General features: G+C 41.6%; 2 protein-coding genes across 2 annotated transcripts; one reads left to right on the forward strand and one right to left on the reverse strand.

The window, feature by feature from the left end:
* Nucleotides 1-5,279: 5,279 nt before the first annotated feature.
* LOC110492911 (cytosolic 5'-nucleotidase 1A) lies at nucleotides 5,280-7,611 on the reverse strand. The gene is made up of 6 exons (XM_021567373.2): nucleotides 7,220-7,611; nucleotides 6,981-7,103; nucleotides 6,575-6,704; nucleotides 6,360-6,482; nucleotides 6,015-6,184; nucleotides 5,280-5,763 (listed from the first exon to the last, which is right to left on the reverse strand). Exons 1-6 carry the CDS (start codon nucleotides 7,253-7,255, stop codon nucleotides 5,491-5,493), a joined length of 855 nt encoding a protein of 284 aa, XP_021423048.2. The 5' UTR covers nucleotides 7,256-7,611; the 3' UTR covers nucleotides 5,280-5,490.
* A 464-nt stretch (nucleotides 7,612-8,075) lies between these two features.
* Nucleotides 8,076-19,654, forward strand: syt8 (synaptotagmin VIII). The gene is given in 8 exon segments (XM_036934029.1): nucleotides 8,076-8,085; nucleotides 13,734-13,768; nucleotides 14,035-14,121; nucleotides 14,842-15,009; nucleotides 15,145-15,312; nucleotides 15,487-15,604; nucleotides 15,905-16,038; nucleotides 18,399-19,654. Coding segments are annotated over 8 exon segments (960 nt in total). The 3' UTR covers nucleotides 18,639-19,654.
* The last annotated feature ends 4,392 nt before the right edge of the window (nucleotides 19,655-24,046 follow it).

The following is a 24,046-nucleotide window of genomic DNA, read 5'->3' on the forward strand; positions in this document are numbered from 1 at the left end:
AAACCATACATTTTTTCGTAGAACAAATTCAACACTCTCTCATTGACCTCCATACAAAAACTAATTGATTGGTGGGCAAAACAATGAAAAAACGCCACCTGCTGGAGGGAGACAGATTTTCTGCTGAGTTGGGACTCTCTCTTCCCCTTCCTCTCTTGATCTACTAACAAGGTTGTATAGTGATGGAAGGCTGCCCTCAACTGGTCAAAGTGAGTAGTACATTGAGTTTATTCTACAAACTGCCTGTTCATGAAGGGACTTGTAATCTACTGTTGTTCTCCAGTCAGAGGTTAGACCCTTCAACTGATCTTGAAAGAGACAGTGGGGAGGCAGTTTCTCACAGTCAACCGTGTACTGTGAAACAACAGGGAAATGACAGCTAGCGTTTAACAACAGTAACCAGCTAACTCCCTCTCACAGTTTACATGCTTGAATGGCATTAGAATCTCTAGAGGGTTGTGAAATGGGTATTCAAGGACCTCTTTAAGGATCTACCTAAACGCAAAATCATTTTTACCTTCTTGAATTTGGGAGATACAAGGATGTGGACATCAGAATGTAAAAAAATAAAGGATTATTGGGTGATTCTAGAAATGTAATATGTCATCTGTTCTGTCCTACTTTTTCCATGGTTCCAGGACACAGATCCAACAGCCTTCTGCAGAGCGTTGATCTCAACATAGCGGCTGAGGATCAGGGAGGTGCCAGTGCCCACCACGACCTCACCTTTACACAGTGTACGTCCCCAACACTAATTCTGCCAATGACACTCAACTATTTAGTTAGGGAAACAGAATATAGTAGAGCAGTTGTTTTTAAGAAGTTTGATCATGCACATAAAGTTGATCTCTCAAGTGGGTGTGGGATGGGGGTAAAAACAGAAGCCTTTAGTCTTCATATAAAGGAAACTAGAGAGACAAATTGCACTTTGTGGGCCACAGATACTGAGGTCTCCATTGGGAAAGAGGTATTCTGACGTCAATGGAACAGAAGAGAGATCATATTGTTATATAGGGTAGAGCAAAAGGGATCAGCAAGGAAGATGTTTTAAAACTATATCATCTGTCAGTGGCAAAAAATGTATTTCTCCTCCATTTCAAACTTACTGTGTATGTATCCTGGCTGAGATACCTAGTTACACTTCCAGTCCATAATACATTGAATAGTCTCTTCCATCCTTGACATATGTGCTGGACTTGGTTTCATTGTATTTCCGATGAATCCCTGCAATACAACACTAAACGTCTCATCCGTTTGATATGGTGTTTTCTGAACAAACTAGCTAAGACATGAAGCTACAATTCCCATGTTTATTCACATCTTAGAAAAATAGGTGCAAAGTAGAACTATATAGGATTCTTTGGTTTGTCCCCATAGGGCAGGGGTGTCAAACTCATTCCATGGGTTTGACACGTGTCATAGGGGAACCCATTTTGGTGGTATGTAGAACCCTTTGCAGAGGGTTCTACCGAGAATCCTCAATTTTGGTTTCTTCATAGAACCACCTGTAAATTATTCTATATAGAACCCTCTATGAATGGTTCTGCCTAGAACCCCCTATAAATGGTTCCCCTGAGAACATTTTTATCTTTGAAGGGTTCTTCGTAGAACCCTCTATGAACGGTTCCACCAGCCTTATTAGCCTTTATAATTAGACTTTTTATGACAATACATTACAAATATCATAATACATATATTTGAGGTCCTAGTTATACCCTAACACAGTGATGTTAGGAAACTCCAGGTTTCCAGGCTACATCAGACCTGCATGTCACATTATGCTGGCTTGCAAAGTGATGTGTAATTCCTATTGGAATCCAGCCAGAGTGAGGACATCCAACAATTGGAATTAATCACCCTCAACCTGCATTCAGAATGACTACCAGTGAAAGGAAGATTGAGTAAGGACACTACCTAAATCATCTAAACATCTCAGTAACGGGTGCAATAAATCCAACTACTAACAGATTGGATTATTTTAGAAAAATGTATGTTAATTATCTTTGTGTGTAGATTCATATTAAACAATACATGAATGTACATGCAATAAGAAAGATATTGAAACAAACAATTCTGAAAATCAACCAGCACTAGAGTATGCTGGGAAATATAATAATGACTGGTGTGGTTCTGTGTTTTACTTTACACAGAGTAAATATGACAAAAGCACACTCAACTCTGGTTATGAACACTAACACTGTGGTTCTTTTACACCTGTGAGTGTCAAGTTAATTTAACTCCTGAATCAACACTATACATGTTACAGTGAAAAATCAACACTTGGTAAAACTGGCCAATTCGCTGTGTAACATACAATACACAGATGGTTCACTTATTCCCTTTTGTTCTCCTACTCTCAGCTGAATAAAATCACAGAAAATAATCATTTGAAAGACAGAAATCCTGTCAAAAATATCCACTATGTCTACTGTTTATGTAAAATGATCAATGGAATACCAGATACATGCACACATATTCCCATACAGGTAGAGTTTAAAACATTATCAAACCTATATTTTTTACACTATCAGATTACTCACTCCTGATGTTAAAGTTCAAAAACTGAGGTAAACACTAATGCTCGGTCACTATTTCAAATAAAGGAAAGAAATATGATTAAAAAAAAGCTTATTCAGATTCAGAAGGGTTCTATGTAGAACCGGATTTTTGCCTTACAAAGATCCATCATCTCCCAAAAAAGGGTTCTTCAGATAAAAACTGTTCTTGGTAGAACCCTATCCCTCTGCAAAGAACCCTTTTGGAATCATTTTTTTTCTAATAGTGAAGTATTGGCATGAAATATGTCACTCAGACAAGAAATCGGCCTTGAGTTTCAACTCTTTTAACTCTCTCTTTCTCTGAACCTTATATCAATTTACTCCAAATATCATGGCTATGTAAGATTTCTATAGTCTGAGAAAATGCTACACGTGTACAGTATATGATGAGAGACAGCACCTGACATCAACGATGGAGGGTTTGATCCAGTATCAAAGGTCACCCCGAACAAAAAAGAGATAAGAATAACAAATAATTAAAGAGCAGCAGTAAATAACAATAGCAGGGCTATATACAGGGGGTACCGATACAGAGTCAATGTGTCAATGTGCGGATGGCACCAGTGTCGAGGTAATTATGTGCATGCAGGTAGAGTTATTAAAGTGGCTATGCACAGACAACAACAGAGAGTAGCAGCAGCATCGAGGGTGGGGGGGTGCAAATAGTCTGAGTAGCCATTTGATTAGCTGTTCGGGAGTCTTATGGCTTGGGGCTAGAAGTTGTTTAGAAGCCTCTTGGACCTAGACTTGGCGCTCTGGTACCGATTCCCCTATGGTAGCAGAGAGAACAGGGTGGCTGGAGACAATTTTTAGGGCCATCCTCTGACACTGCCTGGTATAGAGGTCCTGGATAGCTGGAAGCTAGGCCACGGTGATGTACTGGGCCGTACGCACTACCCTCTGTAATGCATTGCAGTTGGAGTTCGAGAGGTTGCCATACCAGGCAGTCATGCAATCCGTCAGGATGCTCTCGATGGTGCAGCTGTAAAACCTTATGAGGATCAGTCACCTGAGGGGGAATAGGTTTTGTTGTGTGCTTGGACCATGTTAGTTTGTTGGTGATGTGGATGCCAAGGAACTTGAAGCTCTCAACCTGCTCCACTACAGCCCCGTCGATGAGAATGGGGGAGTTCTCGGTCCTCCTTTTCCTGTAGTCCACAATCATCTCCTTTGTCTTGATCACGTTGAGGGGGAGGGGCTATCTCATCGTTGTCGGTGATCAGGCCTCCCACTGTTGTATCATCTGCAAACTTAATGATGGTGTTGGAGTCGTGCCTGGCCGTGCAGTCATGAGTGAACAGGGAGTGCAGCAGGGGACTGAGCACGCACCCCTTACCACCTGGGGGTGGCCCGTCAGGAAGTCCAGGATCCAGTGGATCCAGTTCTCACGTATTATCGTCTAAGCCAAGCCACCCGGACAGCTGATGAAACTGAGGAATATTTCCACCTGTAATAAAGCTCTTGTGGGGAAAAACTCATTCTGATTGGCTATGCCTGGCTCCCAAGTGGATTGGCATACGCCCTCCCAAGCCCATCCATGGCTGTGCCCCTGGTCAGTCATGTGAAATCCATAGATTAGGGCCTAATGAATTTATTTAAATTGACTGATATGAACTGTAACTCTATGAAAATCTATGAAACTGTTGCATTTATATTTTGGTTCAGGATAGTTCCTTTGCTGGGCTCACCTTCATCGTCGTCAAAGGTGTTGCTGTAGGAATCAAGGAATAGATGACAGAAATCCCTTTCTGAGTCAAACATAGATTTTCTCAAGGTCTTGAACTTTGTGAAGGGATAACTGGATAGCAAAACAAACAGAAATGGTACACAGGATGCTATAAGGATCTCCTCAGTGCCCCTAGGACCTGTCAAGCCGTACGAACAAAAAAGGTCCTTAGACTACTAATAATGGTTCAAGCAGTATCATTTTACCGTGATCTGCAGAAATCTTATCTTTGTCACTATGTAATTCATATATAATTACTGCATAATATAGGCACTGTCCAGTTGCTAACCACACATGACTAATGCAGTTAATAGTGCACTCCACTGATGTTTTATGAATTAACTAGTATTTTATTTTGAACCTTTATTTAACTACACAAGTCAGTTAAGAACAAATTCTTATTTACAATGACAGCCTACACCGGCATAACAAGGGCCAATTGTGTGCCGCCCTATGGGGCTCCCAATCACGGCCGGATGTGATACAGCCTGGATTCGAACCAGGGACTGTAGTGACACCTCTTGCACTAAGATGCAGTGCCTTACGACAGCTGCGCCACTCGGGAGCAGCAAGTGTTAAAAACATATCTACTTTGTATCTTACTGTATATGAGTGACTCAGACATCAAGCTGCTAATACACAGAGATTTCAAATCTTTATTTTATTTATTTGTTTGTTGTTTATGCAAGTTCTGATGGCTTCTCTACCACTTCTGTGGTGTTCGACTGTAAAGGATCCATACACTGGACACAGTCTCTCCTGAGAGGTGTTCATGCACATCATTGGTTACTTGTTGCTATTTACCTGTCATTCCTGTCACGCATCACATGACTTACCTGAGGCTAATTCACAGGCTCAAATATTGGAGTTATGGTCATTCTTATTTACGAAGGCTATATGCACCGCACCACCTGAGGAAAATTGTCAGAATGCATTATGTGCTGCTCTTGGAGTTTATTCAATTTTTGTAGTTTGTAAAAATGAAATAATCAAGATTAAAGGAATATTTAAATATTTATTCACACAACAATCTGTTCAAGCAGTTGGTTCATTGACATACTGAAGGTGGCAGCTGTTGTATGAATGATAAAAATGCTGGTGAGGTAAAATAAAACTCGAGACAAAAAGCGTACAAGAAAGCTTGAACCAAAAATGTAACAGAAAAATACCCAAACATACATCTTCTTCCCATCGGTCTGCCGTCCATCATGACATCGCAGTGAACCCCTCCATGTGATACAGGCCATCGAGGCAGACGATGTGCGGCCGTACCAAGTTAAGGATGGGGCTACGAGGGGCTCCGGCCAGGCAAAAGGCCTCATCCACAAGCAGTCCCCAGCCTCGTAGAGTCTTCAGGGCGCTGGCACACACATCCCTGGAGCTCCATACTGTCATCAGGCCGGTGCAGAGGGGGCTGCCCTCCAACCCAAACCTCCTCCTCATCTCTCCCATCAATACGGCAAACTCTTTCACGGAACCCTTGAGTACAAACAGCAATACTTTAATTTAGTGAAAGCGAGTAATTAATCCAACTCACATATAGTAAGTGCATTATCAATGGAAACCCATACAGTATTATGTACACTGCTAAAAATAAAAGTGCTTTGCAGTTCTAAATAGAACCTTTTTGAAGGCCATATGAAGTAAGCCATTGAACCCGTTTTGGTTCTACATAGTCATGTCTTCTAGAAGGATAGGACAGGTATGTTGTTATAGGACAACTACTGTACCTTTGCAGTTTTGAAGGCCTGCAGCTGGGTCTCGGTGAAGCCCTGTTCTCTTAAGCCATGCAGCATCTCCTCTGAGGATCCAATCACGTCTCCCGAGAACACCACTTTGAGCTGATCCTCTGTCTGATGATGCGGGTCTGTCCGACGGTACAGTAGGGCTGCTGGAACACCTGACGCAATGTCCAAAGAAACAGGGGAATTTAACAGTTGGTTTGAGGGAAAGATTGTGTGTGTGTGAGAGAGTGAGTGAGTGAGGGCGGTATTTAATTAAAACCTTTACGATAACAAATGCTCACCAAATGAAGGTTAGTTTCTGAGTTAATGTAAGACTTCGAAACACCATACCTTTTTGTAAGGCCTTGCACACATCATTAGTATCCGTTGACAGGAACAGTTTCACGTTGTTTGATTGCAGGCTCTCAATGGAATCCTCCTTGTTGCAGAAGCAAAATCTGCCAATATCAAGACCTTTTGAGGAGTACAAGAAATACAAAATAGTGATTAATCTTACATACAGTACATACCCCTATTGTAGGCCTAATTCGGAGTGTATGCCGTACCATAATGTTTTGCACTGGCAATGATCCGTGAGTGTTTTTCTTCGCTGTCATTGGACAGCAGAATCACATCGAACAGCAATGTCTCATCAGAGTTCAAGGTCAGCAGTCTTTCATTCACTACCTGGATGGCCTGATGAGGATGAAAGCATGCAAAACCACAAAAATATAGTAAGGCCAACTATTTTTCTGTAAAGACTGTAATTCCATTTCTATGTGCATAACACTTTTAAATGACACTTCATAATACTGAGGATGAAAGCATGCAAAACCATAGAAATATAGTAAGGTCAACTATATTTCTGTAAGACTGTAATTCCAGTTCTATGTGCATAACACTTTTAAATGACACTTTGTAATACTGCTACCTGTGCATACATTATGGGTGCTTAAAACAATGAATATTCACCTTCATGAAAGAAAAAGCATCTCCCTTTCTCAAAGGTTCTGTTGCTCCATGGACTTGCTCAACTTCTGGGTCAAAAATTGCGTCTGATGACACTGCAACAACCACAGCCTGAGCTGCGTCTCTCTAGAGACAGACATAAACATTCAACAGCAGTGCTCGAACATAGACGTATACAAGTCGTTTTTCTGTTGACGATTATGAAAATACAGTTTTGCCGCAGGATATCTGACATGTCTCACCTGCTTGACATCCGGGTTGCGCACCATTGAATCCATCTTGCTTGATAAAGCAGTTTGAAAGATAATAGTTTGAAAAATAATAACGCAAACAATCTCCAAACTCTAAAGTTTCTTCACCATGAAAACGAAAGTACAAAGCCAATTGACTTTCAGGAATACTTTAGAATGCATTTGGTCTTGCAAAATGGTCTATTTGAATAGGCTATAATGACAAACTTCCACATATGTTGAACAGATTATGCCGAATAAAGAACCATTTGAAACCAGTAGCCTAAGAGTGCCTGCGAGTGCCTAAGCGAGTACCGTAAAATTGCCCTCCCTTTCTACAGTGTTTTTCCGTAAAAAAAAAACATCTCAGATATTTATCCAATACTGCCACCCGCTGTACAGGAGTAGTAGGACTAGCAGAACTCCACAAATTGAGATTATGTTGTTTATTTGTCATGGCAACCATATTTATAAATTGCATATTTATAAAACCAAGAGGACTCAAAAACTTGCATCATAAATACAAAGTAGTCAGATGTGTGTAATTTGAATACAGGAACGTAATGGGATAAATATAAATAGTTAATGAGATGATAGGAGAGGTGACTATTCACTCATGGAGGGACGGTTGTCACTTTGCACAGTGGTGTAACAGAACCGTCGTTTATGCTAATTCATATGTAAATGAAAATGCTTCTGTTTACTCTTGCTTTCCCTCCAAGATGTTATTTGATACTATACTATTACCCCATGTGTATAAAACATTTCCAGACTATTGTACTATATATTAGTCAATCGAATGTCTCTCCTCTTCTAATCCTGAGATGGAGCAAAGCATTCCAATGTTGTGTGACACACAAACACCCGCATGCGTGCCCGTACGCACACACACACACACACACAAGCACACTGTGTGGTGTCACTGTGTGTCCATGAGTTGTTGTAGTCACTGCCTCTGTTACATGTGTTAGGGTATACATCAAAGTGTCCTACAGTGGAGGCTGGTGGGAGGAGCTACAGGAGGACCGGCTCATTGTAATGGCTGGAGTAGAATAAATCGAACGGAATGGAACACAGGTTTTGATGTGTTTGACGTGTTTGATACCGTTCCGTCGATTCCATTCCAGTCATTACTATGAGCCCGTCCTCCTATAGCTCATCCCATCAGCCTCCACTGGTTTCCTACCGTACCTATTTACAAGTTGTAACAAAATAGAGGGAAGGGATGATTGGGATCAGTACACATCATTGGAATGACAAGTTCTGGAAACAAACTTATCTGTTAATATTGCACAAAAGTTAAGTCAAGCAATATACCAGTGTAATATTTACACATTTAAAAGAAACCCACTCAAGCCTCTCCAAAATGTGTTTATCACGTGACTGTCTAACAGACATTATTTTTTTAGTAATATAGTCAAAACCATGGGTGGTTCATTCTGGAAACGTCTTTGTTGTGTTACTCATTAGGTATACTGACACATGCATCAACTCTGTCAATAGATTACCTAAATGTGTGTTTGTAATGTGCAAACACTGTATGGCTGAAGATTGAGTACTTAAACACTACAGAAAGATGTGTTTAAATCAGAATACACAGCTTATTGTGTTGTTTAATACTAGTAATACGCACACCTGTAACTTTGGTTACTCAAAAATTATATTCTAAATGAAACTGTGATACTGTAGTTGGAACAATATTAAAGGCTACAGCCTAATTAAGTTGGCCTTTATTTACTTAGCAATGAACTATGCAAAATGCATAATGGTATAATATTTATCTTCCCCATGTGATCACGTCTTCTTCTCACTGATCAACACTTCATACAGAACGTTTATGGGCTGGTCCAGCCACTTTCAGACTTTCAGGGCAAAGTGACTTCCTTCCCCTCATTTGTTGTTATCCTGTAACTCCCTTTTGCTGGAGAACTGCATGGATGAAGGATAGAGTAATACAGTCTACAAGTAGGCTACGGTAATAAGGATACAAACTGCACTGGTCCTGAAAGTGAGTGTTAACTCTGTGCTTACATATTCCTTTTCCTATATTGTAAAACTTGATTCTGTCAGAATATAGGTATCTATTGATAATGTGTTTTTTGGGATATTGTATGGTTGTTGGTTGTCTTCATGGGAACAAAGACTCAATCTCTTGTGAGACAAGCTCTTGTGGTACTTTGTCTTTCCACTTTTGTTCTAACGCTCAAATAATGTGAACTGTATTTACTGCACGGCAAATTCTCCAGGGTTAAATAAACACAGAGTTTTACATTTATCACTGTTCCAGTGTCTCTACGGGTCCACACTTTTCAGTGTTAAATTAACACACTGCTTAGTTTAAAGCCTTATTTGCATATTTCCCAAAGTGCTTTTCAATGAATTGTAGAGTTACCACCCATGACTGTATTGCTTACTGAAGGAGACATCTTTGCTGCATTCATTCAGTTTCAGTTGGGTGGACTTCACCAAGTGAGATCCTAAGTGAATATGTTATCATTAAAATGTAATTCCTTAAAACAATATAATATGTATTTCATAAGGCCTTATTTTGAGGGCCTAATTTTAACCTAGTTTTAACTTCAAACTCATGGTTTACAGGCCACATCAGGTCTGCAAGTCACATTATGCTGGCCGGTGTGGGGTATCCAACATTTATAATTTTTATTCACCCGCAACCTGCATTCAGAATGATTGCCAGGGTCAGGAAGACTAAGATATGAGACTACCTAAAGCATCTAAACTGGAACAACCATTTTAGTAATGGTGCAATAAATTAAGTAGCACATTGGTTTATCAATCAATCTATGTCCCTGCAAAAACATAGATATTGAAACAAACAATTCAAAAGAAAAATCAACCTACAAAAGAGAATTCTGGGATATATGATACTGATGGGTGTGGTTTTGGTTCAACACTGGTTGTTAACACCAACACGGGGGTTAACACCAATGAGTGTTAATTTAAAACTTACATAGATAATTTAACTCCTGAATCAAATCTAGAAATGTTACACTGAAAAATCAACACTAGGTAATACTGGCCAAAAGTAATTCCCTGTGCTATGGCCATTTTGTCTCACATAATGTTATCAGGGTGTGCAGCACACCCTCTTTTGATGGGCTACTGCCTGTGTGGAGCTGTCAGCACTCAACTCTGCAGTTGTTTAACAATGGTTATGGCTAAGTATCCGCTCTCTGTCACGGCAACCAAGTTTTTGCAAGCAGAGGCACAATGTTTTTAAAGAATGGATGTTAAGAAAGAATGGGTGGGGGCTTAACTTGAGTTTGAAAATAGTTTCAACATCAAAGCTATGAAAATGATTAGTGCTTTATGTAACCAGAAGAGGCTGCTGTGGAGCAACAGTACAGTAGCTGTGTTAAAGTAGCAGTTGCTGTCAGCAGACACAGTAACAACCTGAGCTATGAATTACCCAAATTGCTTTTCCTCATAGCCTGTTTTTGCTGTTTCCTCTTGATTCTAGGTCTCAGCTATTCACCCTATACATATACCATGTTTCTTTAAACCCCATTAGCAAACAGCAAAATAACCCCTACCGCGACTTAATACCAAAGCTACTGCCAGCCCCACTAACGCCGCTGCTGCACAAGATTCACTGTAAGTAACCACCTAACTGCCCACACCTCTTCCACCACTCCCCCACCACATCTCTCCCTCCATCTATCTTTCCACCCCCTCTCTTCTTCTGACACTCCCCCTCCACACACACTCTGTCATGAGTGGGCACCCCTACGCTGCCCCCCATCTGTCCCACTTTCAACAGACATAGCCGAGTGGAGCAGTCTGCCTGCCTGGGCACCTGTTTCTATGTGACATATCTAATTCCAAATTCCACTTCAAGCGCACATTTTTTAGCTCTCAATTTTCACTTGTTACATACGTTCATATCTCCTGCTGGCTGTGCTCTTTGCTGCATGATTCAGATGTGTGAGACTACTTGACTACACTGACTCCCAGGACTTGGCAGCTAGGGGCTGCTGCTGTCAAATAAAAGCAGGCAAATGCTTTCAAAAAGCTCTCCATTTCAACTTGTTACAAGTTGATCTCTCCTTAATCTTACTGGCTGTGCTCTTGACTCATGCTTCAGAAGTGTGTCATAATGAGACAAACTGCTGTCTTTTTCTATCTCACGCAGTGCCAAGATGGGCCATTTACACCATCTTTGCCATCATCGTCTTGCTGTTTTTGGTGTGTATTATTTGGGTCTTTGTGAAATACTGCTGCAAGAGCAAGAAAAAGAGAAAGAACAACCCAGACCATCAGATAAATCTACAAGGGGTGACTGGTTCCACGACTACATCGCTAGTAAGTAAAGGTAGTAGTAGTAGTACTAGCTTGGTCTTCGTGGGATAACTCTATCCATTTCTTCTTGCTTGGATTGGTCGCCGTTGTGGAGGAGTGAAGTGGAGGTGTAGCCTTAGCTCCTTATGTACAGCACCAGTCAAAAGTTCTACTCATTCAAGAGTTTCTCTTTATTCTTTTCGCTATTTTCTACATTGTAGAATAATAGTGAAGACATCAAAACTATGAAATAACACATATGGAATCATGTAGTATCCAAAAAAGTATCAAACAAATCAAAATACTGTATATTTTAGATTCTTCAAAGTAGCCACCCTTTGCTTTGATGACAGCTTTGCACACTCTTGGCATTCTCTCAAACAGCTTCATGTGGAATGCTTTTTCAACAGTCTTGAAGGAGTTCCCACATATGCTGAGCACTTCTTGGATGCTTTTCCTTCACTCTGCGGTCCAACTCATTCTAAAGCAATTGGGTTGAGGTTGGGTGACTGTGGAGACCAGGTCATCTGATGCTACACCATCACTCTCCTTCTTGGTCAAATAGCCCTTACACAGCCTGGATGTGTGTTTTAGGTCATTGTCCTGTTGAAAACAAACGATAGTCCCACTAAGCGCAAACCAGATAGGATGGTGTATCACTGCAGAATGCTGTGGTAGGCATGCTGGTTAAGTGTGCCTTGAATTCTAAATAAATCACAGACAGTGTCACCAACAAAACACCCCCTACACCATCACACCTCCTCCATGCTTCATGGTGGGAACCACATGCGGATATTATCCAAAAATCTCAAATTTAGATTTATCAGACCAAAGGACAGATTTCAACCTGACTAATGTCCATTGTTCGTGCCTATTGGCCTAAGCAAGTCTCTTCTTATTATTGGTTTCCTTTAGTAGTGGTTCCTTTGCAGCAATTTGATCATGAAGTCCTGATTCACTCAGTCTCCTTTGAACAGTTGACGTTGAGATGTGAATGTTACTTGAACTCTGTGAAGAAAGGGCTGCAATCTGAGGTGAAGTTAACTCTAATTAACTTATCCTCTGCAGCAGAGGTAACTCTGAGTCTTTCTTTCCTGTGGCGGTCCTCATGAGAGCCAGTTTCATCATAGTGCTTGACGGTCTTTGCGACTGACTTTCATGTCTTAAAGTAATGATAGACTGTCGTTTCTCTTTGCTTAGTTGAGCTGCTCTTGCCTATTTTACCAAAAAGGGCAATCTTCTGTATACCACCCCTACCTTGTCACAACACAACTGATTGGCTCAGATGCATTAAGAAGGAAAGAAATTCCACAAATTCCATTTAAAAAGGCACACCTGTTAATTGAAATGCATTCCAGGTAACTTCCTCATGAAGCTGGTTGAGAGAATGCCAATAGTGTGCTAAGCTGTCATCAAGGCAAAGGGTGGCTACTTTGAAGGTCAAATATAAAATGTATTTTGATTTGTTCAAGTCTTACTACATGATTTTGCTTACTAGATTATTCCCTATGTGTTATTTCATAGTTTCATATGTCTTCACTTTTATTCTACAATGTAGGAAACAGGACAAATAAAGAAAAACCCTTGAATGCGTACAGTGCCTTGCGAAAGTATTCGGTCCCCTTGAACTTTGCAACCTTTTGCCACATTTCAGGGTTCAAACATAAAGATATAAAACTGTATTTTTTTGTGAAGAATCATCAACAAGTGGGACACAATCATGAAGTGGAACGACATTTATTGGATATTTCAAACTTTTTTAACAAATCAAAAACGGAAAAATTGGGCGTGCAAAATTATTCAGCCCCTTTACTTTCAGTGCAGCAAACTCTCTCCAGAAGTTCAGTGAGGATCTCTGAATGATCCAATGTTGACCTAAATGACTAATGATGATAAATACAATCCACCTGTGTGTAATCAAGTCTCCGTATAAATGCACCTGCACTGTGATAGTCTCAGAGGTCTGTTAAAAGCGCAGAGAGCATCATGAAGAACAAGGAACACACCAGGCAGGGCCGAGATACTGTTGTGAAGAAGTTGAAAGCCGGATTTGGATACAAAAAGATTTCCCAAGCTTTAACCATCCCAAGGAGCACTGTGCAAGCGATAATATTGAAATGGAAGGAGTATCAGACCACTGCAAATCTACCAAGACCTGGCCGTCCCTCTAAACTTTCAGCTCATACAAGGAGAAGACTGATCAGAGATGCAGCCAAGAGGCCCATGATCACTCTGGATGAACTGCAGAGCTCTACAACTGAGGTGGGAGACTCTGTCCATAGGACAACAATCAGTTGTATATTGCACAAATCTGGCCTTTATGGAAGTTTTATATCTTTATGTTTGAACCCTGAAATGTGGCAAAAGGTTGCAAAGTTCAAGGGGACCGAATACTTTCGCAAGGCACTGTAGGTGTATCCAAACTTTTGACTGGCACTGTATGTTAGGATGGGCCACTGCTTGAGGGATTGTGTAGCAGATGAATGTGATTGGCTGGTTCGAGCTATGACAGTGTTCTTGATGGGCAGGTCCAACCTGACTCGGATGATGCAAACTACGGCACAGCTAAAAACCGTGGAAGACTACTCTACTCTCTGGAATACAAGGCACAAGAGGTTAGTTAGTCTTTTGAACTTGTAACTTTATCAAAACACCCTAGCCACCACAAGCCAACATCGCATTCCAAAATCATGGGCAATAATTTGGACTTAGTCCCTACTTTTCTGCTGTAACAGCCTTTGCTCTTCTGGGAAGGCTTTCCACTAGATGTTGGAACATTGCTGCGGGAACTTGCTTCCATTCAGCCACAAGTGCATTAGTGAGGTCAGTCACTGATGTTGGGAGATTAGGCCTGGCTTGCAGAGAACGCGTTCTCGCAGAGAATCAACGCTTGGCATTGCTCATCGTGATCTTAGGCTTGTGTGCGGCTTCTTTGCCATGGAAACCCATTTCATGAAGCTCCCGATTAACAGTTAATGTGCTAACATTGCTTCCAGAAGCAGTTTGGAAGTCGGTAGTGAGTGTTGCAACCAAGGACTGACAATTTTTACGCGCTTCAGCATTCCCGTTCTATGAGCTTGTGTGGCCTACCACTTCAACGGCTGTCCCGTTGTTGCTCCTAGAGGTTTCCACTTTACAATAACAGTATTTACAATTGACCGGGGCAGCCTTAACAGGGCAGAAATGTGATGAACTGGCTTGTTGGAAAGGTGGACTTCAGTGTGTCTATGTTTATACCATACAGCAATTGGAATTACAGTGATCTTGCATGTGTGTGTGGCCCTTTTTCTTCCCCTACTGTCTTTGACTCTCCTGCCATCACTCATCCCCTGCAGCTGACAGTGGGGATTAAACAGGCTGCAGCACTGCCAGCTATGGACCTGGGAGGCACCTCTGACCCCTATGTTAAAGTCTACATCACCCCCAACAAGTCAAAGACATTCGAGACTAAGGTCTACAGGAAAACCCTTAACCCCATTTTCAATGAACACTTCACATTTGAGGTATTAGATTGATATTCCTATTGTATGTTTTATATGTTTAAGAGCTTTTTAGCCAGGCTATTCTTTCATACACAATGTTAGTGAGTCTGTGTCTCTGCCCCACTCTTCAATCTCATCTGACTGTCTTGTGTCCAGATTGACAAAGCTGAGCTCAATGAGTCCACCCTAGTCATGAAGGTGTTCGACTTCGATAGGTTCTCCAAACATGACATCATCGGGGAGCTGAGGCTGCAGCTCGGAACCATCGACTGGAATCATGTGATCGAGGAGTGGAAAAACCTTAGTGACCCCTCCAAGTCTGAGGTTAGGATGTGACTTGATTTTTGGACCGGTCATAATGCTGATACAAGAACAGGAAGCAAGATGTGTAATTGTAGTCTACCTCTTTAGTCTACCTCTACCTGATTTTCCTTGAGATAATATTGGCTTACATACTGTCACCTGGTTGTTCATGTCGGTTACCTTCTGTGATTACAGGATATCATTCTGGGGGAGATCTGCTTCTCATTGCGTTACGTCCCGACCACCAGCAAACTGACTGTTGTCATCCTGGAAGCCAAGAACCTAAAGAGTATGGATTAAGGGGGCTCATCAGGTAGGTCCAAGCCCTGGCTCTCTGAGAGGAAGACTGAATGGTTGTTTTTGTGAAGAGTTATGATTAGCCTTGAATCCAGACCGGTTTTGTACTGAAATTCCACTCCTTGTACTTATCGTCACATGCCAAACATATAACATGGAGTAACAAGGAGTGGATTGTTACAAAACAGGTCTGGATTCCAGGCTAAAATTATGAATATTACAAATAATACTACAGGATTATTGTGGCTAGTTTCGATTATTACAAATAATACTGGATGCTCAAACTACATTCTACTGTCATTCATGTACACTGTAGATCCCTATGTAAAAGTACAGCTAGCTCTGGACAAGAAGAAGTGGAAGAGAAAGAAGACATCTGTTAAAAAGTGCACACAAAATCCCTACTTCAACGAATCTTTTACATTTGTGGTGTCATTTGAACAAATTCAAGTAAGTATGATCGTATCTCAGAATATGGCTAAGATGAGGCATTTTTGGCTCATTTATACGGTAATTTACGGTATTATCAACAGTTAAATACTCAGAAACGTTTTACCGAAGCATACTGTAAATGATGGTGCATTGTGGGAAAATGTTATAGGCTGGGACATAATTGCTGTATTTAGAATGGAATTCCATTCCACCCCATAGAATACAGTACTGTACTGGACCTTTGGAGGGTCAAAAACCTTTTGACCACTAGTGGGTGCATGGTATTGCTGTTTCTGTCTCATTATTCTATTTTGAGTTGTGCCTTGTAAGAGGCTAACCTCTTGCACCCATGAATGAGAATGCTGTACCAATTCAACTCATATGTGGTTATGGTGCCCCATCAATTTAAAATGTATAGGGGTCAGATTGGAGTTGCAGCAAGTCTTAAACCTTAAAAGGGGGCTGAACTTCCTGTTTGAGCCTCGGTTCCTCGACTGAGAACGAGATGTGTGTCTTGGAGTGCTTTGATATGTGTATCTCTGATGTGGATATCTCGTGAGAAGCGTCTTGACGAATTGACGATTACTTAGGTGCTGCCAGCTGTGGGCATGATTGAAATAAATGAAACCCAAGGAAAACACCACTGAATAATGTAAGGTGACATTTAGTTTTTCCTGTCGTAACACATCGTGGTTTGACAGGTACCCCTCATTCCGTGACATACACTTTTTTTCTAATTATCTCAAATCTGTATTTTAGACGATACTGACTTTATGACCAACATTATCCTATCTACACTTTGTGGTCTATTGTGACAGTGGAATAAATGTTTCGGACTAATATCGATGCCACATAGGCTGTTATTGCCTTCAGTTGCTCTTTAAGTGTTTGCGCATTTTGCCATTTCCTTTTGGTCCGTTTTGCAGTAACTGCCATTTTGGAAGCCTATAAAAGGTCCAATCCATCTGTTTTTCTGTCAATATCAAATCCTTTCTGGGTAAAAATTGTGTACCTTACTGTGATTGTTAACAATTAAAATGGTAAAAAAAAAGACACAACAATAGCTTCTTAGCAAATAGCAATTTCTCAAGCAAGAATTTTGCGAGAACTGTCGGACTGGCCTGAGTGGGGAGTGGAAAACTGAACCAGCTGTTATTGGGGTTTGAGTGGGGAGGGGTTTGGAACTTTGTTTCTTATTGGTCTATTAACTAATTTACCACCTGGTGATGTCACTATGCAAGACAACTCCCTCCCACCAAAACAAGCAGAAATTTTCAGGTGGTCTTTTCAAACAGCTTTTTTACACTAAAAGGGCATCATCATAATTTTCACGATTTCACAGTATTATTCCAACCTAGTTAGGACTTTTAAGACCTCTAGAAGTACAAGTGATATAAAACACAAAAATGCATTAATATGCTGTAATGTTTAACACTTTACCTAGCAGCCAACCTGCTTGTACCAATCCCTTACAATTACAGTGAAATACAAACCCCTCCCTTCAATGAATTTCATTCATCCATTCATTCCTTCAGATTACGATAACATGTACTTTTTTCTACAGTAAGGTATAGTCAACTTTACAGTATTGTACCGTATGTCTATCACAGTACTTGGTTTGATTATTTATTTATAGTAGAGTAGGTGTACGATGTCTGATATATAGAATTTTACTTGCCACTGAGCTGCCTGTAAATTACTGTCAAATTAGCAGCAACCCCTTTGCAGTGCGATATAAACAAATACATTTTTAAAGAATATAACTTAAATTACACTGAGTAAACAAAATATGAGTATTGAGTTTCACCCCCTTTTCCCCTCAGAACAGCCTCAATTCATCGGGGCATGGACTCTATAAGGTGTCTATAGCGTTCCATAGGGATGCTGGCCCATGTTTACTCCAATGCTTCCCACACTTGTGTCAAGTTGGCTTGATGTCCTTTGGGTAGTGGACCATTCGTGATACACACGTGAAACTGTTTTAAAAAAACCTAGCAGCATTTTACTTCTTTACACGCTTAAACCTGGATTCACCTGGTCAGTATATGTCACGGAAAGACCAGGTGTTGGTAATGTTTTGTACACAGTGTATAAGCTTGTTTTACTCCACAATTTGTAAACATTTTAATTGTAAACAAACACTGTATAGCATCAAAACATGGTTAAACTATCATTTTGGTATAATGGATGGTCAGTCCTTGCATCCATAGCTCTGTCTATAAATTTGAGAGTGGTTATATATTTTCAACCCCATTCCTCAGCTGTTAACCAAAACCAATATTGTTTGTACTGCAGATTGCACCTTTAAACACAAAGGTGATGGGACCTCCTCTGTAGTACAGTTTGCAGTGACTGTTGTCTGCTATTGCTCCTTCCAGAGGCTTCAGCTGGTGATTTCCGTGTGGGACCATGACAAGTTTACCAGGAACGATGCTATTGGGAAGATCTTCCTGGGTTGTGATGCTACAGGGAACCAGCAGAGGCACTGGGCAGACATGCTGTCCAACCCCCGTAAACCTGTGGCCCAGTGGCACAACCTGTTTTCCAGTGAACAGGTGGACTCCATTCTCGAACTCAAACACTCAGTCAGGATCCCCTTCATTAATAAGAACTTTTGAGAAAACTTAGACTTGCTTGCCAGACTCATGGCACTCCAGCGACTGTGGGAAGAGGCTAGAAATAACCTACTTCACGTCCTCTACTTCACTTAGCTAATAGCAGCTTGGAGGCTCGAGCACTTTTAAATGCTGATAAAATATTCCAATATGCATGCCGGATTTAAATAGTTGCAATTTTTATAGACATGTTATGAAATACATACGTGATACGTCCAGTTAAGAATAGGAAAATAATCTATTTTCTATGTAGCCCATTGTTTATTGGTTTTATACTCAAGTTGAATATAGCATTACAGTCAAACCTAAATGCTGCACAGACAGTATGACTAGCATACAAAAAGACTCCATGGCCTGGGAGAGCATACTGTAGGCCCACCCACTTGGGAGCGAGGTACACACACTGGGAAGTCAGGCCCAGCCAATCAGATTTGTTTTTCCCAACAAAAGGGCTTTATTATTCATCAGCTGTCCTGGTGGCTGGTCTCCAATGATCCCGCAGGTAAAGAAGCCGAATGTATGGAGGTCCTGGGCTGGAGCGTTACACGTGGTCTGCGGTTGTGAGGCCAGTTGAATGTACCGCCAAATCTTTGAAAACAACGTTGGAGGCGACTTATGGTAGAGAAATTTACATCAAATTCTGGTGGACATTCCTGCAGTCAGCATGCCAATTGCACGCTCCCTCAAATGTTGTGGCATTGTGTTGTGTGACAAAACTGCACATTCTAGAATGGCCTTTTCTTGTCCCCAGCACAAGGTGCAGCTGTTTAATCAGCTTCTTGATGTGCCACACTTGTCAGGTAGATGGATTATCTTGGCAAAGGAGAAATTATCACCAACAGGGATGTAAACACATGTGTGCACAAAATTTGAGAGAAATAAGCTTTTTGTGCATATAGAACATTTCTGGGATCTTTTATTTCAGCTCATGAAACAACAGACAAATACTTTACATGTTGTATGTATACTCTTAATTGATGGAAATATGCAATAAATCCATGTATGGCTTCTCATTTCCACAACCGTCTAATTGACTGTGTCTGATTGAATTTCAGGTGATAATATCATGTGCCTTACCTTGGCTCAATTAACCTGAGTTCAGCAGCCTCCTCTCTCCCAAGTGACACAGGGTTAGGGCAGTGGGAAATCAGGGAGCCACAGCAGTGTCAGCCTATAGGACCTTATGACACCTCATTAGCAGGGATGAAAACAACAGATCAAGGGCTTAGAGTCTCAGCCAGAGATGGTTTATAATGTTTCTACCGGCTTTGTCTCAGTGTCATCACTGGGATATTGCTTACAGCTCTCACCGGTGGTCTGGTGTAATCACATTAAATGGTATGACAGAAGTGAATACATTTATTTTATCATTTGAGGGCATGTTGTCAGACATATCCTCAATGCAAATAATATTGCAATATTGCAACAAATATGAAAGCTTGGGTGTAACTCAAAGGTTTTTGACTTTGAATGACGGTACTTTATTTGACCCTGATTGTAGTCATGCTAGGTTTCACAGTCGGTCGGACAGTCGAAGACAAAGAAGAAGCTATGACTTTAAGAGGAAATATAACTCAATAAGGATTTAAAGAAAATGTCCTCAATTTCCAAATTTTTTTTTTTTTATTGGAAATCAAATGGAGTTTCTCCCGTTTCCATTTCAAATGTTTCGTTGGAAATCAAATAGATTTTTTTTCTGAATCCTCTGAATGATTCTGGTGAATTGTTGCTACTTTCTGGAAAGAGATGAATGGATGACAAGTGTGTGTGAGTGCAGAACTGCAGATGTGTTCCCAGAACCTGAGTATCTAAGTGATCCAGCATCAGAGCCAAAACCAAAGGTTTTGCTGTCTATTCAGTCAGCTCTGATCCTTTTTCTGATCCGCTCTGGCCCATCCATGTTCACGGTCCTTTGACACATGGCCTCCAGCTGGGTGACCTGGCCTGTGGGAAGCCTCCCAAGCCTGGGCACAGTTACATCAAAGAACCATGAAACCTCTGTTTTCTGATCGTGACTACGGGCCTAATCAATAAACCATGGATGGCATACTCCCTGGTAAAGTATCAGATGCATCACATGACACCAAGAGCCATTTGACATGAGGCCAATGGACAGAAAACAAGCAGATTATCTGTCAATGGGGCTCCATCTAATTCATAATGTTGGTGTTAGCTGCCCAAGCCACGCTGCACGCTCAAAGTCTTTGAAGTCTGTTGTCAATGTTTTCGTAACTGGCGTTGAATAATAGGCAGGGTGGAGAGAGAAAGGCCTTTGGGGGGCAGGTGTCTTGACAACAGGCAGGTGAGGCCTTCCCTGTTCGTCTGGCGATGTTCTTATCGACGCACATCATGCACCTGAAAATGAAGAGCCGAGGAGATTAAGGAGGCTCTTTGAAATGTAAAATATGCTCACCCATCCTGTGGATGTTGTGTGTCTGTCTCCATGCAATCATAAGCGTCCAACACTGCACCAACACTTCGTTCACACCGACACCGCAAATGCCCTGGACGTTTCACAACGACACCTCAGTCATGATATTTGTCAGTAAATGTGCAGTATGACACAATGCTCACGGACTCTTCTGTTGTCAATACTATAAATACCTTTTGAGTTGACCTATTGGTATGAAATACATCAAACACATGGTTTCCATTCCATTCACTCCGTTCCAGCCATTATTATGAGCCGTCCTCCCCTTAGCAGCCTCCACTGGTTTCAAGGACGTAATTACAACATCTGGCCTGTACTCTCTCCCTATCCCACACCCTATCGCTTGAGTTCCCTCTGTCCTCCATAGGCTATTATATCTATTATGTTTCTACGGGCTGTGTGCTCAGCTCCTCGGTATACAGCAGGGTGACATCGTAGGACTAGCGTTTCCAGGATACCTGGAGTGCGGCTAAGCTGTCCAATTAAAGCGTGCCTTGAAATCATTGCCTCCTAAGTGAGTGATTGCTCTTAGTGAGGGTTTGCTTCTTGCAGATTTCAACCAGTGCATGATAAGAAGGATCTGTTGTCATTTCAGAGACGACGAGAGCGAATCCAACTAATTCATAGGCTACCACTACACACGGTGAGTGTTTAACCTTTTTTGAATGCGAATTAGGCATGCAACTGATTAAAGGAGCAGATTTGTGATAATATGCTGTTCAATGGCCATTTAATGTAATGATATGCTCATCTGATTCTTGAATAATATAAACATGCTATGAGCCTACTCTATCCTAACACAAAATAAGGTTGTTTTATACCATGTTTTTGTTATCTGAGGTCTTTAAAAACACACACATAGCTTCAAAATATGTTTAAAACAAATATCATGTCATTCTCATGGGCTGCCAGTCCCTTGCATCCACAGCCCCATCCATGAAATTGAGTTTGCCTAATTTCCCCAGCCCAGCAGATTTATACCAAACCAACTGGTTTAGCTGGATTACGTTAGGCTGTTTAATGTTTTATGTTTGCTTATTTTATCAAATAATCATTTATTACATTTGGACACGTCTAATTCAGCCAATATTGAGCTTTTTTTTTTTTTTTTAAGTTTCCTCTCACAAGCTCTTCAAACCAGAATGTTGAATAAAATGATATTTTAATGTACTTGACTGGTTGTCCATGTGGTTGGTCCTTTTGGCGGTAGGAATGTGATACATTATATCCACAGGAATGTAGAATTACTTTTCAAAGCACTGGTAGTGCTACGTGTTCAGATGTTCAGCATTCACAAGATAAAAATAAAAACTCATGCATACTTGCCGAGCTCGTGAACGTGTTTGCATGTTTTATGCAAGCTTCAGGTGATTGAAATCTGAACGCACTAATTCCTGTGGATATAATGTCTCACATTTCTACCGGCAAAAAGGACCAACTGCGTGGACAACCAGACTTCCTTCATATACTGTATCTTAGTACAATAACCAGTGGTATAGGCGAGTCCATATGCAACCAAAAATCTACTTTATTTCTCATTATTTAAATTCACAAGATATAATGAATGTGTGTGTCAGTCATCCAAAATGTAACCTCTGCAATTTTTGAGCTTGGACGCCACCATTGGATGTGACAAAACCGAGCACAACACGGGCAGTATAGCAGCTTTCATTGATTTCAAAGGAAGCATTTCCTCAATGGCTGATGGCGATGCCAGACGCCCGATTGGCTATAGAGTAGCAGGGCTGTAACTGTACGTATGCTAACTGCATTCTATTGTTTTTGTTAATCTAGTATTTTAATGTATTGCTGACCTCCCAAAATGAATATCCTTGAAAACTGACGATTGTCATGTCATATGGTATCGTATCGCACTTAAATGTAGAGTCCTGCATTGGGTCGGATTTCCACGGTTTCCCTCCAGTGACCTGGGTGGAAAAAACATTCTCTCAGCCAGTGGGTCGGCTCGCAGTTAAGATCAATTATATTGTGGGTCGAACAATGTTTTTTAAATTAAGATAATAATTGATTTTAGAACCCAGGAGCTTGTTGTGTTGCATTGTGTTGCGAATTATTTGGTGGGTAATAGCTCGGTTCTCGGAACAATTCTATGTGGGTGGGTCGGGTTGCAGAGAAAAATAGGTCCTGATGGGACTCGGAAGTGACGGGACTCGGGTGGGGCTCGGAATTGATATGGACAGCACGGGTGGGTGCAGCTCCAAAAAACCCATGCAGGACTCTATATTAGTGTGTTGTGTGTGTGTGTGTTTGATATCGTTTGCATCTTCCTACAAATGGAGCAGGCCCACAGTGCAGGAGCAGCCGGCAGCACAGGCTCTCTGGAGAGGGACTTTTTGTGCCTCTGGTTCCACCACGGCCTCCAGCTCCGTGGAGAACCTCACCAAGATCACCAGCCGCTTCTCCCTATTCTTCCCTCCCTGGAACAGCAGCTCAGAGTCCGACTCCAACCCCCCCTCCTGCTCCGGCTCCAAGAAGCTGCGTAACTACAGCATTAGGGCGGCCACAGGTCCGGCAGGGGTAGACGTGGGGTCAGTGGGCAGGGTGGGTCCTCCAGACACCCCAGACATGCACAAACAGAATGGCCAGGAACAATTCCAGTACTCTGTGCCCGTCATATCGAAAGTGATGGACTACATCTTCTTGGGCAACCTGAACACTGTGTACAATGGGCGCGTGCTGTGCTGCAACAACATTGACAGTATCATCGACATGAGCAGTCTGCCGGGGGACCCTGGCCCCAGCCTCTGCCTTATCCCCTGCACCTGCTCCCAGGGCACCCACCACAGCTGGTCCCGCCTCAAGGTGGACATCTGCGATGTGCCGGACGAGCTGGGCGAGGGCAGCCCCACCCTAAAGCAGCGCTGCTTCGAGGACATCAACGAATGCATCGAGGCGTCCAAGGAAAAAAGGAAACGTGTGCTGGTCCACTGTCGTGACGGGCACTCCCTGGCACCGACCT

This window comes from Oncorhynchus mykiss, chromosome 2 (assembly GCF_013265735.2).
Source record: "Oncorhynchus mykiss isolate Arlee chromosome 2, USDA_OmykA_1.1, whole genome shotgun sequence".
NCBI classification, from domain to species: domain Eukaryota; kingdom Metazoa; phylum Chordata; class Actinopteri; order Salmoniformes; family Salmonidae; genus Oncorhynchus; species Oncorhynchus mykiss.